This window comes from Mauremys mutica, chromosome 2 (genome assembly GCF_020497125.1).
Source record: "Mauremys mutica isolate MM-2020 ecotype Southern chromosome 2, ASM2049712v1, whole genome shotgun sequence".
Lineage (NCBI taxonomy): Eukaryota > Metazoa > Chordata > Testudines > Geoemydidae > Mauremys > Mauremys mutica.
This window is the reverse complement of record NC_059073.1, coordinates 36,091,712-36,108,943: the sequence shown is the minus strand read 5'-3', so window position 1 is coordinate 36,108,943 and position 17,232 is coordinate 36,091,712. Positions and strand designations below refer to the sequence as shown.

The following is a 17,232-nucleotide window of genomic DNA, read 5'->3' as shown; positions in this document are numbered from 1 at the left end:
AGTATGTGGCAAGGTGAACTATAGCAGAAGTAAACATACAGCTGATTCTTCACATGTACCCTTTTGGATACTGTTTTAGTCTCTAGGATTCCCTTAACCAACATAAAAATGGCTTGCAAAATTATTTCTTGGTGACTGAAATCTGTTTTTCATATTGGTGAGTGAAATAGCACTTGTATTTTTGTTTTTCACTATCATGTTAAAAAGTGGCACATGTAGGGTGGAGAGGGTTCTACCTGGCCTGGTAAACTTTCATGACTATCTTGAAAGTCATGCATCCAATGAAGTGGGTATTCACCCACGAAAGCTCATGCTCCAATACGTCTGTAAGTCTATAAGGTGCCACAGGACTCTTTGCTGCAACTATCTTGAAGTGTCTGCAAATCCATAACTGAGAGCATGTATATGTCTCTCCACTTTAAATAAAGCTAAGCAGTTTGTCAGTGTAGGCAATAACAGTCAAGATGACAACTGTTCACTAATGAAAAATGCTTTACTTTTAGTGCGGGCATTTTGGGTCCTTCAACACTGTGTCCTTGATCCAGTAAGGAAGAGCTACATAGTAAACAGCCCAAGTAGAGATAAAGATCCAATCCTGGAAATGTGAATGACCCAGTGCAGGGTATAGTAAACAAATCAGATTTTTTTTTAAGGGTTTGGCATTGTTTGCCCAAAGCCCTTTTGCTCATGAGGCTATGTTGCCTCACTGTTCACAGTGTTGATTGTCCTGAAAGTGATGAAATGAGGCATGGCTGATGGAGAGCTTGGATTATGTTGAAAGCCATAAAGTAGACTTGCTGGGCTTGAATTTTGGGTTACCTTTTTCTTTTAAATCTTCACTCACTCTGTATCTTTGCCAGCTTAAATTTTTAAGTAATTTTCTGTTCAATGTTGACTAGGCTGCAAAGTTAGTCCCAAGCAATGAGTAACCATATCTAGTTACGTCTCTACTCTCCTTAAGGCCAGGATTTTAAGAATAATATTTTAAAAGTTGTTGCATATTTTGAGATTGTTTTTAAGAACTGTTGCCCCTCTGAATATTCTGATGTTCCATTCCAGTGAGGACTTTCCTTTTTTTACTTCTGTGATGGTAAACTTTGGCGGAAGACTTGTGTGACTGCTGTACATACACTTAAGTACTACAGCAATGTAAGCAGTATAAAAATCCTAGGTATGTTTTTAGCCGCCATCCAAGTAATTGCAGGATTTTCTGTCTTAGAGACAGACTACGGAATGGTCTAGATCTGATCTGAATGTTTAACTGTGGTTACTACTTAGAACCTCATAATACTGTGTTGTTGGCCTTCTTTCTGAATCCAGAGTTTGGCTTCTGGTTCCTGGCACCCAGGCACTGTGATCTTTGCCTTCTCTGCTCTGGGCTCTGGCCACACTTAAAAATAAGCACATTAAAAATCCTTAGGATTAGGCTGCAGCAATATCCTTTGTGTAAATTGTAGGATGCTGAACTGCTAGAGGTGCTTCCTTTCAGAAAAGACTTAACCATTGGTAGTGATTAATGTACTTCCATGTTTTAAAAGAACTGAAGCCTGGTCTACACTAGGCGTTTAAATCGGTTTTAGGAGCGTAAAACCGATTTAACGCCACAACCGTCCACACTAGGAGGCACCTTATATCGATTTTAATGGCTCTTTAAATCGGTTTCTGTACTCCTCCCCGACGAGAGGAGTAGCGCTAATATCGGGATTAACATATCGGAATAGGGTTAGTGTGGCCGCAAATCGACGGTATTGGCCTCCGGGCGGTATCCCACAGTGCACCACTGACCGCTCTGGACAGCATTCTGAACTCGGATGCACTGGCCAGGTAGACAGGAAAAGCCCCGCGAACTTTTGAAATTCATTTCCTGCTTCCCCAGCGTGGAGAGCTCATCAGCACAGGTGACCACGCAGAGCTCATCAGCACAGGTAACAATGCAGTCTCCTGAGAATCGAAAAAGAGCCCCAGCATGGACTGCACGGGAGGTACTGGATCTGATCGCTATATGGGGAGAGGATTCAGTGCTAACAGAACTGCGTTCCAAAAGACTAAATGAAAAAGTATTTGAAAGAATTTCTAAGGCTATGATGGATAAAGGCCACAGCAGGGACTCAGTGCAGTGCAGAGTGAAAGTTAAGGAGCTCAGACAAGCCTACCAGAAAACCAAAGAAGCAAACGGAAGGTCCGGGGCAGGTCGAAAAATATGCCGCTTCTATGCTGAGCTGCATGCAATTTTAGGGGGCTGCGCCACAAGTACCCCACCCCTGACCGTGGATTCCGAGGTGGGGGTTGTAATCTCTGCCATGGCTGAGGATTATGCAGACGGGGAAGATGAAGATGAAGAAGAGGAGGAAGACCTAGCAGAGAGCACACAGCACTCCGTGAGCCCCAGCAGCCAGGAGCTTTTTATCACCCTGACGGAATTACCCTCCTCCCAGCCCTCACAAGCAACTATCCCAGACAATGACGACATGGAAGGGAGCTCTGGTGAGTGTACCTTTGCAAATAGCAAACATTGTTTTTTAAGCAAGCGTTTTTAAATGATTGATTTGCCCTGAGGACGTGGGATGCATTCGCAGACAGTATAGTTACTTAGAAAAGTTTGTTAACATGTCCGGGGATTGAGAGGAAATCCTCCAGGGACATCTCGATGAAGCGCTCCTGTAGGTACTCCAGAAGCCTTTGCAGAAGGTTTCTGGGCAAGGCAGCCTTGTTCCGCCCACCATGGTAGGACACTTTACCACGCCATGCATGTAGCAAGTCATCAGGTATCATTGCGTGGCAAAGCATAGCAGCGTATGGTCCCGGTGACTGCTGGCATTCAAGAAGCATCCGTTCTTTATCTTGTTGTGTTATCCTCAGCAAAGTGATATCGTTCAAGATAACCTGGTTAAAAATCAGGAATTTAATTAACTGGGATGGCCATTTTCCTACTGGGTTCTTGGACTGCAGCAGCTTAAAAAAAAATCCTTTCCTCCACGTAGCCAAGCGGGGGGAGGGGAGGAATGAAATGCCGATGATCTTTGTGGTGTTTGGTCAGCGGGGCTTCCCCAAGCTACCAGCCACGCAGTGGGTGGGGGGGTGGGAAGGGTGTTGATTAGCAGGGAGCTAGCGTGGTATTAGCCATGCATTGGGGGGAGGGGTAAATCACTGCAGAAGCCGAAAGACAGTGGCTTACCATGGCCGCATGCAAGCTGAATTCTGATGCCTGGACCTGTGTCTGTGAGATCTGTAACTCCAGAGCTGCAGGCACTCACTATTAAGATGAAAAATGCGACCTTGTAGGGAAATCACATGTGCTATGTAAGGTGAATAGTGCTGTTCACTGTGAAAGACTATAACTATTGTTCTGTAAAATGTATCTTTCTAAATATTTATCTCCCTCATGCAGCTGCAAATTTTTCAACCATCCCTCCTCCATCCCAAAGGCTAGCACAGATAAGGCGGAGGAAAAAGAAGACGCGAGATGAAATGTTCTCGGATATTATGGAAGTTACACGCAATGAAAGAGCTCATCTGAATGAGTGGAAGGACGTGGTATCAAATTACAGGAAAGAGGCCAGTGAACGTGAGGACAGGAGGGACACCCGAGATGAGAGGTGGCGGCAGGAAGACCGGCAGGAAAATCAGCAGGAAGATCAGCGGTGGCGGGATGCAACTCTGGGTCTGCTGCGTGATCAAACTGACATGCTCCGGCGTCTGGTGGAGCTTCAGGAACGGCAGCAGGATCACAGAGTGCCGCTGCAGCCCCTGTATAACCACCCTCAACCCTCACCATGTTCCATATCCCCCTCACCCAGATGTGTAAGAACGCGTGGGGGGAGGCTCCGTGCACCCGCCCACTCCACCCCCGTGGACAGCCCAACCAGAAGGCTGTCGTTAATGTGAAATTTTTTAATGGCCTTCTCCATCCTTCCTATCCTCCTCCCAAACCACACCCTTACTTCTCTCCCTCTTTTTATAATAAATTAATAAAGAATTCATGATTTTTAAACGAGAGTGACTTTATTTGCATAAGTAAGCTGTACTCGAAGGGGGAGGGTGAGTTGCTTAGAGGGAATGAGTCAATCAAGGGGGGTTGGGTGTTCATCAACAAATACAGCAGTCACACTGTACCCTGGCCATTGATGAAGCTCGTTTTCAAAGCTTCTCTGATGCGCACCGCTTCCTGGTGTGCTCTTCTAATCTCCCTGGTGTCTGGCTGCGCGTAATCAGCGGCCAGGTGATTTGCCTCAGCCTCCCACCCCGCCATAAAGGTCTCCCCCTTACTCTCACAGAGATTGTGGAGAATACAGCAAGCAGCAATAACATAGGGGACATTGGTTTGGCTGAGGTCTGAGCGAGTCAGTAATGTCCGCCAGCGCGCCTTTAAACGGCCAAATGCACATTCCACCACCATTCTGCATTTGCTCAGCCTGTAATTGAACAGATCCTGACCACTGTCCAGGCTGCCTGTGTATGGCTTCATGAGCCATGGCATCAAGGGGTAGGCTGGGTCCCCCAGGATAACGACAGGCATTTCAACATCCCCAACTGTTATTTTCTGGTCTGGGAAGTAATTCCCTTGCTGCAGCCGTTTAAACAGAGTAGTGCTTCTGAATACGCGAGCGTCATGAACCCTCCCTGGCCATCCCACGTGGATGTTTGTGAAACATCCCTTGTGATCCACCAGTGCTTGCAGCACCATTGAAAAGTACCCCTTGCGGTTTACGTACTGGGTGCCCTGGCGCTGCGGTGCCAAGATAGGGATATGGGTTCCATCTATCGCCCCCCCACAGTTAGGGAATCCCAGTGCAGCAAAGCCATCCACTATGGCCTGCACGTTTCCCAGAGTCACAACCTTTCGTAGCAGCAGCTTAGTGATTGCTTTGGCTACTTGCATCACAGCAGCCCCCACAGTAGATTTTCCAACTCCAAATTGATTCCCGACTGACCAGTAGCTGTCTGGCGTTGCAAGCTTCCACAGGGCTATCGCCACTCGCTTCTCTACTGTGAGGGCTGCTCTCATCTTGGTATTATGGCGTTTCAGGGCAGGGGCAAGCAAGTCACAAAGTTCCATGAAAGTGCCCTTACGCATGCGAAAGTTTCGCAGCCACTGGGAATCGTCCCACACCTGCAACACAATGCGGTCCCACCAGTCAGTGCTTGTTTCCCGGGCCCAAAATCGGCGTTCAATGGATAGAATCTGCCCCATTACCATCAGGATCTCCAAAGCGCAGGGGCCCGCGGTTTGAGAGAACTCTGTGTCTACGTCCTCATCACTGTCATCGCCGCGCTGCCGTATCCGCCGCCTCCTCGCCTCGGTTTGAAGGTCCTGGTTCAGCATATACTGCACGAGAGTGCGCGAGGTGTTTAAAACATCCACGATTGCGGTATTGAGCTGAGCAGGGTCCATGCTTGCTGTGTTATGGCATCCGCACAGTTCACCAAGCAAAAAAGGCGCGAAACGCTTGTCTGCTGTTTTCAGGGAGGGAGGGGTGAGGCTGCACCCAGAACCACCCGCGACAATGATTTTTGCCCCATCAGGCACTGGGATCTCAACCCGGAAATTCCAAGGGGCGGGGGAGGCTGCGGTAACTATGGGATAGCTACGGGATAGCTACCCACACTGCAACGCTCCAGAAATCGATGCTAGCCTTGGACCGTGGACGCACACCACCGATTTAATGTGTTTAGTGTGGCCGCGCGCAATCGATTTTATACAATCTGTTTTGCTAAACCGGTTTATGTAAAATCGGAATAATCCCGTAGTGTAGACGTACCCTGAGTGTTTAAAATATGCCATCACTTTTATTCAACAGACTTGGTCTCTGTGCGTTCTTGGTTCTATTGCCTTACTTTACTAGCAGAAAAGCCTTTATTCTCCCACAACTCTGGGTGCCTTGTGGTGCTAAGTAAAGTCTCTTCTGTCTCACATCAGTGGAATTGTTATTAAAATTGCAGTTGCACAGTCTTTTTGTTGATTATGCAAGAATCTGAAAGAACACTACTCTTTGTATTATAGGTTGAGTTTACAGAACCTGTAGTTGGGAGGGGGGAAGTGGCAGGGGGAGTGGTCTTGTAAATGGGGCAAATTTTCACTTCAGAATGCCACTTCTGCCCATCTAAATGCTCCACTTTACCACAAAAGGTGTTAAATCCCTGAGTATGTAGTGTACCTGTGAACTATTAATTAATAAAACATTGTCAAATTGAAGTCTAATCATTAAAAAAATAGAAGTATTTTTAAAGGTACTACGCCATCTCTTCAGTTTTCCCTACCAATGTTATTTATAACTCACTTTCCTATTTTTAAAATGTGTGTATTTTTTCCCTGTTGTGTGGGTTGGTGGAAAAGCCATACAGATGGGCAGAAGATGATGAATGGCTGGAGGAGAAATAGTGAAATTTAGCAATACATAAAGTGTCAGGAAATACGCAAAGCAAAATTGAAAAATATTTTCTAATCTTTGTTATAGTAATCTTAGTTGTTTTGTTAGAAACTTTCAGAAAAGAGGTTTAGTTTATTAAACAGTTTCTGTATCTCACCTAGGAGGTGGCTGAATTTTGTGGTGGAGGTTTGAGGCTCTGTGTGAATTTGTGATTTCAAAACAAATACACCAGAATATCTAATGTAATCTGATGCATTAGTGACAACCATTACTCTTAGGTGTCTGTTTCTATTGATTTCTAAGAATTAAAAAGCTATCTTAATTATCTCTTGCATGCATTGAACAAAAGGGATATTTAGTGTAACATTTTAAGTGAGCTTTATTTTGTAGTATGTTACTTTTAATAATGTAAAAGTTAATATCTTTTTACAAAATACAACTTAAAGTATTTATTACATGAATGATCTCTTTATAATTACCTGATTGATGGGTCAATGGATTAGGTCAAGCAGAGAAGTTTATGTGAGACATAAAGAGTACGTCAACACTGCAAAAGATGAACTATGACTTGGGCTCTTGCTATGGGGCAAAATCCCCCCCCCCCCTTGCCAGGTCTCAGAGACCAGGACCGAGCCCAAACATCTACACACTCTAATACGCACTGCTGCAGGTCGTCTCTTGCAGTGTAGAGGTACACCTCTACCCCAATATAACGTGACCCAATATAACACGAATTCGGCTATAACGCGGTAAAGCAGCACTTCCGGGGGGGTGGGGCGGTGTGGTACTGCGCACTCTGGCGGATTAAAGCAAGTTCGATATACCATGGTAAGATTTTTTTTTTGGCTCCCAAGGACCGCTTTATATCGGGGTAGAGATGTACCCATACTTCTGCCACTTAGTATGAGGGGAAGCAGAGGCAAATGGCTAGCATAATATGCTTTCTCTGGCTTGTCCAGTTCAGAGGTAACTCTGAGAAGGGTCAAGCAGCAAACCTTTGAAACAATGACTCTTAAGGATCTGAGTAAGGTTCAGAAGAAACTTATGGTCGCCATCTGTAGACGAACATCTCCTCGTTGCCGGGGCTTTGCTCAGCACGCTTTCTGGAATTCTTGAACACTCAACAGCTCAATTAATGTATAGGGCCGTCAAGTAGGGAAGAGTTGAGATTTTTCTTCCTGAAAAGTGGGCAGCATTGGTTCACATCTACTTGAAGAAAGAAGGTATTATCTCCAACTATAGGGACTAGTTTGTTTGGTTGCAGAGCACAAGGAGGTTTTGTGGCATTATCATTGGCTAGCAAAGTTTACTTTAGTATGGACAAACCCCAGAAAAGATGCTATTCTCATAGGAAAGGTGTTTCAAAGTAGTTTTCTTTAGTTAAAGAACTAAGGATAAACTAAAACTTGAAGGAAACCTTTATCATGTTTTTTCCCCCTCTCATTTTAGGGTGCGGTCAATGGTGTGCTGCTAGTGACGCCAAATAATATAATGTTTGATCCACATAAATCTGATCCTATGGTCCAAGAGAACGGCTGCGAAGAGTATGGCATCATGTGTCCAATGGAAGAAGTGATGTCAGCTGCTCTGTATAAAGAAATTGTGGACAGCAAAATAAAGGATTCATTACCCATGTAAGATAGACTAGTATTTGTAAAACCTGGCAAAAAGTTGTATAGCCTCTGCATTAGTAACTATATAATAAAACGGAGTAAACTTTTTTTTTTGAGAATATCCAAGTTTAACTTGGAGAGACCTGGAAAACTGCTTTATTATTTTCATTTTCTTGGTTTATTATATGTTCTACGAACATCAAATTAATTTTATCTTCATCTCCTGGGCATCATCAACTATTTAGAAAGCATTTGGCAATAGTTACTATTAAAAAACAAAAAAAAAACCCACCACACTCAGGCCTGTTTATACTTTATACAAAAAGAAGCACATTTTCTTATTTGGAAGTCAAGCATGAAGCATATAACTAAGATTTCTATCTAAAATTACTCAAGGATTTGGGGCTATTACAAAACTATTGTGTTTTGCAGTGGTCACCATCAAACAGTTAGTTTGTTAACAGTTAGAATAGGAAAGCAATTATAAGTATGGGGCAAAAATATAGTAACAGGAATACAGTGAACAGCAAAATAAAGGATTCATTATCCATATAAGTGCTGGAGCACTGGAAAAATGGAGCAGGACCTTTCTCATCCTCATGTCAGTTGATGTATAAAAGGAGTCTGAAGCTTAAGCAACGAGCCTTTTCCCATATGTTCATTATGTAATAAGTGTGGGGCTTTTTAGTTTTTGTTTATAAAGCTTTAAATAGTCTGTCTCGAAATTCCTTCCTCTCAATTTCTTGGGGTTTATTTTAGTCACTTGGTGTTATCCTGCTAGTTCTCCACTTGTCCATATTTTGATCAAAAACAGAATAAATGAGACCTGATTATCTTAACATTAAAACAAGGAGAACTTTTTAAAGAATCAGGCTACTCTTAGAAATCATAAAACAAAAGGGCACAAACACTTTACAGGATATCTTTTTGGGCTGTTTACTTCCGATGTGTAACTCTTTCAAAAGTGTCTTAGTAAAAAAATTAACATAAATTCTTGTGTGGTAAGTCAAAGGTAAATGCCAGAGGAAGATAACCAGATGATGTGGATCAAGATGCCATCTGTAACATCTGTTCAAATATTTTTTTCAAACAACATAGATTTTCAGAGAGAAAAATGAAGTTAGACTTTGGCTATGACTACACTACGGAGCTTACAGCTGCGCCGCTGTAGCAGTGCTAGTGCAGATGCTCTAAGCTGGTGGGAGAGCTCTCCTATTGACTTAATTACTCCAGCCCCTGCAACTGGCTGTAGCTATTTTGTGGGGAAGAAGCTCTCCCGCCGACATAGCACTGTCCATACAGGCACCTAGGTCAGTGTAACTTATGTGTGTGCGGGTGTGTGTTCCAAGGCATATTAACTTTGAAATCCACTTCTTTAAAAATCTACTGCAAAACAACATGCCAAAGATCTTAAGAAATCTGAGCTGTAGACTTTGGTTTCTCTGTCACAAGTTCTGTAAACCAAAGGAATGAAAATAGGGGTTTAGAATTTGTGGCTCACTCTGTTAGAGTAAATCAGGGTTTGTGCAGGAAGTCTGCAACTTAGCTGTCAAAAATGTAAGCCAAAAATTTCAAAACTGGATATTGTAAAACTAGGCAACTTGCTTTCATCTTTATGGTGTCAAAATAAGTACTTACTAAAAATCAGGTGTGTACATACAGATATGGAGGCCTAACTTTAGGCACTTGAGTTTGAATGTTTCAGTCTTTGAGTGCTAACATACTCAAAATTCATTAATGTTTGTGAGTAGAGCTGGGCAGGAAATGGTTTTCCTGTCCTGGGAAAATATTTGGGATTTTAAAAAAAATTACTGCCCCTTTATTGGGGTGAAAAGTTGAAATCTTGAAAATTTTCACAAATTGAACAAGCCAGAAAATTCAGTTTGGGTCACTTAAAACATACTATATTTCAGTTTTGACCGATTTAATTTAATTTTTTTCCCCTCTAATAGTCTTAAATTTAGAAACAAAGTAGCTTCATACCAAGAAACTAGAATTATGGGCCTCTTCAATTTCAGGTGGGTTTTTTTTTGTTTTTGTTTTAAATGTTTCAAGTGAAGAAATTCATGGAAGTCATGCCATACCAGTGAACAGTCTTGGTTTCAACGAATCAGTGTTTTTTGACTGGAAAATAATTTGCCAAAACATTCCCGACCAGCTCTACTTGTAAGGCACTTGGATGTTGGGCAGAAGGGGAGCGGTATAAGTACTGACAATGAAATTTGCAGTTCAGTTCCCTTTATTCTCCACCTGCACCACCAGATGCTCCCTCTTTGCTCTGCAAGTTAGGTAATGGGTTTCCAGAACCCAGGAAATAACCTTAGAATTTTGCCCAAGTAGACATTCTGCAGCATGGTAAAATAGGGACACTCAGGCTACACTGTTGCTGGTATGTTGAGATGGACTTGTCTAGCTCTGCTGCATTCTCTGTGGCTCTAAAAGACTTTGGAAGCCAACCAGAAACAGTGTCCTCTGGACAAACTGAATTATAGGGCTTGTAATGACATAGAGGTGATATAAAGAGGCTGTAAAAATGACCCAAAATATCTCATGAAAATTATCAGTCTCTATATAGTAAATTTAACTGTGCTGCATAATGGGGCGGAGGAAGGGAGAGTTGTGAAATCTCCCAGTAGATCTTTGTTGAGAAGTCCTGCCTGATATTTAGGAAAGTCTGGCTTCAGTTTCATCCTATTACTCCTAGTTCAGAGCCCCTTACATCATTAAATTTTCTTTCCCTTCTTAGTGTTTATTTGTACTACTGTTTCCATATCCCACCCCTAGTTAGAGAAAGCTATATGTATTTAACTCTTATTTTTTCCTTGTGAGTTAATATCTCTAGCCCCTCAATCATTTTTTTTTCTTTGATAAATAGGTGAGAGGTTCAGTGCCTAGTAATAAATTGCTGAGAACTGAATGCAGTATTTCAGTCTGGTCTCTTCAGAGCCGAGTTAGATGGGGACTATCATCTCAATGCTGCTTTGTTTGCTGCCCAAAATCATTTCTGACTACATGTGAATCTTTGTACTTTGCTGAGTTTTCCAAAGCATTGCTATCTTCCAGGTTTCTCTGAAATGACTTATTTCATATTATTCAGAGTTGCACTTCATTTTTCTTCCTGTGCTTGACACCTAAGTCATAATAGTGTTTCTTCAGCCTCATGTTTTTACAACATTTCAAAATTTAAACTTGTTTGTTTATAGCATATGTGGTACTATGGGTGTGCCCGGTGTTTTAGATGTACACAGCTACCTCGATATAACGCCACCCAATATAAAACGGATTTGGATATAACGCGGTAAAGCAGTGCTCCAGGGGGGCAGGGCTGCGCACTCCAGTGGGTCAAAGCAAGTTCAATATAACACAGTTTCACCTATAATGCGGTAAGATTTTTTGGCTGCCAAGGACAGCTTTGTAGCGAGGTAGAGGTGTATTTACAACTGGAGGCAGTCCCTGAATCAGACAGCTGAAGCTCAGAAAGGCATAAAGAACTGAGTGATGATCCAGTCATTTTCTTAGTCATTTTAAGAAATTGGAGGAATTTCCTAGCCATTTAACCTGAATGCAGTGTCATTGAATAGCATTGTGGACTAACAGAACTCCCACTAAGACTAATAGGACATATTCCCAGTATGTTAATTAGGCCAGTATAATAATGATGTACATATTTACACATAGCACAAGTACCTTAATAGAAATGTCTATGTAGGCTTGAGAAGATTTATCAGATATTGGCTGTGGAATCTCAATTCTTTTGTTACTGGTTCCCAAATGTAAATACTGCAGCTGGAAAGCTGATTTTTTTTCTTTGACTATTACATTAGTTTTTCCTAATGACTGAGCTCAGAATTTACACATTTACAAAGTAAGATGACTTCAGAGGCATTTATGTTCAGATCCACAACTGCTGGAGAGAGAACACTTTTCATGTTCTATAGTGTATATTCTTTGTCACCTTGCAAATTGTGGAATTAAAAAAGGAATATGTAAAAATTCACACCTGCCTTCTGTAAAACCCTTGTGTCAGGTTGCTGTTTTAGTTGTAAACATCTAAATAGAACCCAAATCTCTGGCAGTTCCATTACTGTAATGGCAATCCAAATGCTACTATGCTATAGCTCCTGAAAAAGTCATGTTTGTAAAGTTGCAGCAGCATGAGACCCAAATTTAAAAAATCTTAATCTGGAGCTGTGGTAGCAGTAGCTAAATTAGATTAGCAAACTTTAATTTGGTTAAATATAGCTTCTGATTGGCTTTTCTATTTCTAATTATTTCTGCTTCTGCAGATTCTCTCCTGATTATCTATTTGAAGAATTGCTTTCCCTCTCCTCCTCATTTCAAAAACTCATTCAATTTTGTAAGCTTCAACAATAAAAATCTGAGACCTTACACTAACTTTCTTTTTTGTAAGGAGATTAGAATTCACAAAAGCTAAAGAGCACATGTCAGTGTGTTTAGGCTTGTGGCATCTTTTGATTTAGTTAAGATCAGAGATATGCTGACAGTTGCAAGGAATATATTTAGCAATATTTGTATTCCATACACATTTTGGTGACTGAGCATTAAGATTGCTCAAATGCATTTCCTATCAGTGCAGTTACTAAAAAATTGAGGAAATTGTCAGTTTAGGACATTACCATCCAAACACACTTTAATTCATAGCTTACTACCTAAGCATTCTAAGGCCGTATCTATACTTACCAGGGATTGATGCTGCTGCGATCGATGCAGTGGGGGTCGATTTAGCACAGGGGTCTCAAACTCAAATGACCACGAGAGCCACATGAGGGCTAGCTCATTGGCCTGAGGGCTGCATCACTGACACCCTCCCACTCACTGCCCCCGGCCCTGCCCCCACTCCACCCCTTCCATGGGGCCCTGCGTCTTCCCACCCCTTCCCTGCCCCCATTCCAACCCCTTCCCTGAAGTCCTCATCCCAACTCTGCCCCCTCTCTGCCCCCAGAGGGCACATGATGGGTGTGGCAGGGGCTCAGGGCAGGGAGTTGAGGTGCAGCAGGGGTTGGGGTGCAGGCAGGGGGCTCAGGGAAGGGAGTTGGGGTGTGGGGTGCAGCAGAGGGCTCAGGGCAGGGAGTTGGGGTGCAGGAGGGATGTGGGGTGCAGCAGGGGGCTCAGGACATGGGGTTGGGGTATGGGGTGCAGCAGGGGGCTCAGAGCAGGGGTTGAGGTGCAGGCAGGGGCTCAGGGCAGGGAGTTGGGGGATGGGGTGCAGGAGGGCTCCGGGGTGGCAGCGGCGCACACCGAGGCCAGGGCAGGCTGCTGGCCCTGCTCTGCTCTGCTCTGCTCTGCTCTGCTCCACTCCAGGAAGATCTGGAACCATGTCCTTGCAGCCCCAGCGCGCTGCTTGCTGCGCCTCCAGGTACCTCCCCTGAAACTCCCATTGGCTGCGGTTCCCTGTTCCCAGCCAATGGGAGCTGCGGTGGGGCGGTGCCTGGAAGCCAGGGCAACACATGGACGGAGCCCTCTGCTTCTTCTCCCCTGCCCTCCCTCCTCCCCCCGGCCACAGGGACATGATGCCATTATTCACATAGCTGGAATAGCGTGACTTGGGTCAACTTACCCTGGTAGAATAGACAAGGCCTTAGTCTGAAATGCAGGCTGAAACTTAATTGCAACCTACTATCTTAGCAATTACACAATATATACTTAAAGAGGAGGTTACATGCACTGGTAATGAAATCTTAATTTTACTGGGAATTTAATTCATTAAATATATGTATTGTGGGATAAAATGTACTGAAGATGTCTTTCAAATGGAAGGTGGGTTTTTTGCTTCTTTCCCCAGAGGATGGGAACTTAAAGCACAGACTTCCTAGAAGGCACTTTGTAGAACTTTGTAGAACATTACAAAATATTCTGACTGAAAAAAATACAAGTAAATACAATATTTACTTATTGTCCCCATCTTCTCCCAGTACTCCATATCCTAGCACCACTTGTGCTAGTTTATTCTGAAACCTTTACCTTCAGGTTGGTAATACATAGTGTTGGTGTCTTATCCAGTGAATAAGAGGTCAGCTTTATACTTACTGAAAGAACTCGGCTTGCTTAGCCTAACCAAAGAAGGCTGAGGGGAGGTATGATTGCTCTTTATAAATATATCAGAGGGATTAATATTAGGGAGGGAGAAGAATTATTTAAGCTTAGTAACAATGTGGACACAAGAACAAATGGATATAAACTGGACACTAGGAAGTTTAGTCTTGAAATTAGACGAAGGTTTCTAACCATTAAAAGAGTGAAGTTCTGGAACAGCCTTCCAAGGGGAGTGGTGGGGGCAAAAGACATATCTGGCTTCAAGACTAAGCTTGATAAGTTTATGAAGGGGATGGTATGATAGGATAGCCTAATTTTGGCAATTAATTGATCTTTGATTATTAGCAGGTAAATATGCCCAATGGCCTGTGATGGGATGTTAGAAGGGGTGGGGATCTGAGTTACTACAGAGAATTCTTTCCTGGGTGCTGGCTGGTGAGTCTTGCCCAGATGCTCAGGGTTTAACTGATCGCCATATTTGGGGTCAGGAAGGAATTTTCCTCCAGGGCACATTGGCAGAGGCCCTGGAGGTTTTTCGCCTTCCTCTGCAGCATGGAGCACAGGTCACTTGCTGGAAGATTCTCTGCACCTTGAGGTCTTTAAACCACGAATTGAGGACTTCTGTAATTCAGACATAGGTTAGGGGTTTGTTACAGGAGTGGGTGGGTGAGATTCTGTGGCCTACATTGTGCAGGAGGTCAAACTAGATGATCATAATGGTCCCTTCTGACCTTAAGTCTATGAATCTATGGGCCAGATCTAAATCGGCTATACTAGCAAATCCTACTAGTGTACTATTCCTTGAGTGACAAAAGCACATTATGTCAGTATAACTGTCTATACTAGAGCCTTTGCTGGTATATGTGCCCCCCCCCCGCACCTCTTCCTCCCCCGCACCTCTTCCTCCCCAAGATTCTGTTGTAGACCTGGCATTACAAAATATTCAAATACAATTTATTTTAAGTGACCTTTACAATAATTGCAAACAGGCTTAGAATCTGTCAAAAAGACTGACTAAATGAGCTTCCAAAGATCCTTTTCAGCATTAATAACTCTAATTTCTTTTAGGGAAAAAAGTTCAATAAAAGGCACTTTGTGGTGATAACTTGGACTCTCCTTTGCTTAACAGAGATGTAGAACCATTATCTGTAAGAGACCTCTGCCATTTCAAGAAAATTACAAGAAGCAATACAGATGAAATGGATTCAAGGGTTCGGGATACAGGGAATGACAGTGCCAGCACTGCCCCTCGGAGCACAGAGGAGTCTCTTTCGGAGGATGTGTTCACAGAATCGGAACTCTCTCCAATATGTGAGGAACTTGTTTCTTCAGATGAGCTTCAACAAGACAAATCTTCTGGTGCCTCATCAGAATCTGTCCAAACGATAAATCAAACTAGCGCGGAATGTTTAACAATAATTTCAGACTCAACTGACGTTCCCAAGGACTTAAAATCCAGTGTTGACCTGCCTGTAAATGACAGTGGGTTTGTAACCCATATTATGGGTTCAGAAACTGTTGAAATGGCAGTACAGGAGGGAGAGGACACTGTGGGGGAAAAAGTTACAGATGCCCATCAACAATCTTTGCAAGATATGCAACCCAGTAAAGAATGTGGCACAAATGTAGACGTCGTCCCAGATCAGGATTCCACACTAGAGAAAACGCACACAAGAGCGGGTGTGATAAAGGAGGAATGTCTACTTTGTGAAGATATCAAAGACTCTCAAAAAAGAGAGACCACAACCAAGGGAAAACTAGTGAAAGAATTAACTAGAGATTCAGACATAGACGTTGAAGAGCTTCGTGAACTCTGGAAGATTCACACTATGCAACAAACCAAGCAGCAAAGAGAAAACATACAGCAAGATTCACAAAAAGAAATTAAGCAAAAAATGGAGATTGCAGCAGATGGACAAGTTGAAGGTAAGTGAGTCAAGGTCTAAGGTTACAGAATAAAATAAACATGCAGGTTTTTTTCAACCATCCTATCACCCCATCACCACAACAAAAAAGCTTCTTCTTTTAAAAGTACTAAACTTTCAATGCTTTTTACTAACTATTGTAGATTATTCTTGGGAAAACTTCATCTGCTTGTATGTGCATACTGAAATTTCTCCCTGGCTTGATGACAGAATATAATTCATACTACTTAGGAGCCAATTTTGTGGACCCTTTATCAAGGAGAAGGGTTACTATTGGAGGAATTGCATAGAGGAAATGGGAGACGGATTTGCATTCTTCCAGTCACTGTCTCAGAGCTTGACTTTACAGTTGTGTTTAAACTTGATGAAGAATCAAATCAGCTGATATCATGAGGACTGTGGCTGATGGATCAATGTAGAACCCAAAACAAATTGTGATCCTTGGTATGTTGGTTAAGTGATTAAATTGTGGTCTCAGGAAGGCTCTTTATGGTTGGATGAATTTCACCCTTGGTACTGAACATATGCAATATGGCAGAGTTAAATGAGAACTCTAACTTTTTGAATTTCATAACCTTTTGGTGACTTGAATCTCTATCTTAACATTACATCAACATATATTTTTCTGCATTTCACTTAGGCCATGTGTACACTGCCACTTATGCTGGCACAATGAATGTTGCTCGAGGTGTGAGAAATGTTGCTCAGGGATGTGCTAAGTTTTGCCAGCATAAGTGGTAGTGTGCACAGCACTGTGTTGGCGGAAGAGCCTCTCCTGCCAAGATAGCTACTGCTGCTTGTTAGGGGTGTTTTAATATGTTGATGGGAGAGCTCTCTCACGTCAGCATAGAGTGACTACACGAGAGATCTTACAGCGGTGCAGCTGCATTGGTACAGCTGTTGCCTCCGTAAGGTCTCTAATGTGGACATGGCCTTACTCATATTTTATCATTGCTTTATGCTTGATGCTGAAATAGAATAAGGTTAAACATACAAAAGCCTTTCCCAGCACAGGAGCCAAATAAAGAATTAATTCTCAAATGTGGAAAATTTGAATTTTTAGTTTTCTGCACATCTTCATTCCTGTAAAAGGTCAGTTCTTCTTCAAGTGCTTGCTCATGTTGATTCCATTCTAGGTGTCCATGTCCCCATGTGTGCAGTCGTCGGAGATTTTTGCCTTATCCATAGGGTCAGCTGTGGCGCCTCCTTGAGTGCCACACTCACGTGTTGGTATATCAGGTACCACCAACCCTATGCCTTCTGTTCCTTCTT

The 17,232-nt window shown here is 42.8% G+C and overlaps 1 protein-coding gene across 7 annotated transcripts in view; it reads left to right on the top strand.

Moving 5' to 3' along the window:
* The window catches only part of OXR1 (oxidation resistance 1), a 556,965-nt gene that overhangs the window by 472,445 nt on the left and 67,288 nt on the right, over positions 1-17,232 (top strand). For all 7 annotated transcript variants that reach the window (XM_045003186.1, XM_045003185.1, XM_045003187.1 and 4 more), the window contains 2 exons: positions 7,818-8,002; positions 15,165-15,961. In XM_045003186.1, coding sequence (XP_044859121.1) covers positions 7,818-8,002; positions 15,165-15,961 — 982 coding nt within the window. The remainder of the gene's footprint in view (positions 1-7,817; positions 8,003-15,164; positions 15,962-17,232) is intronic.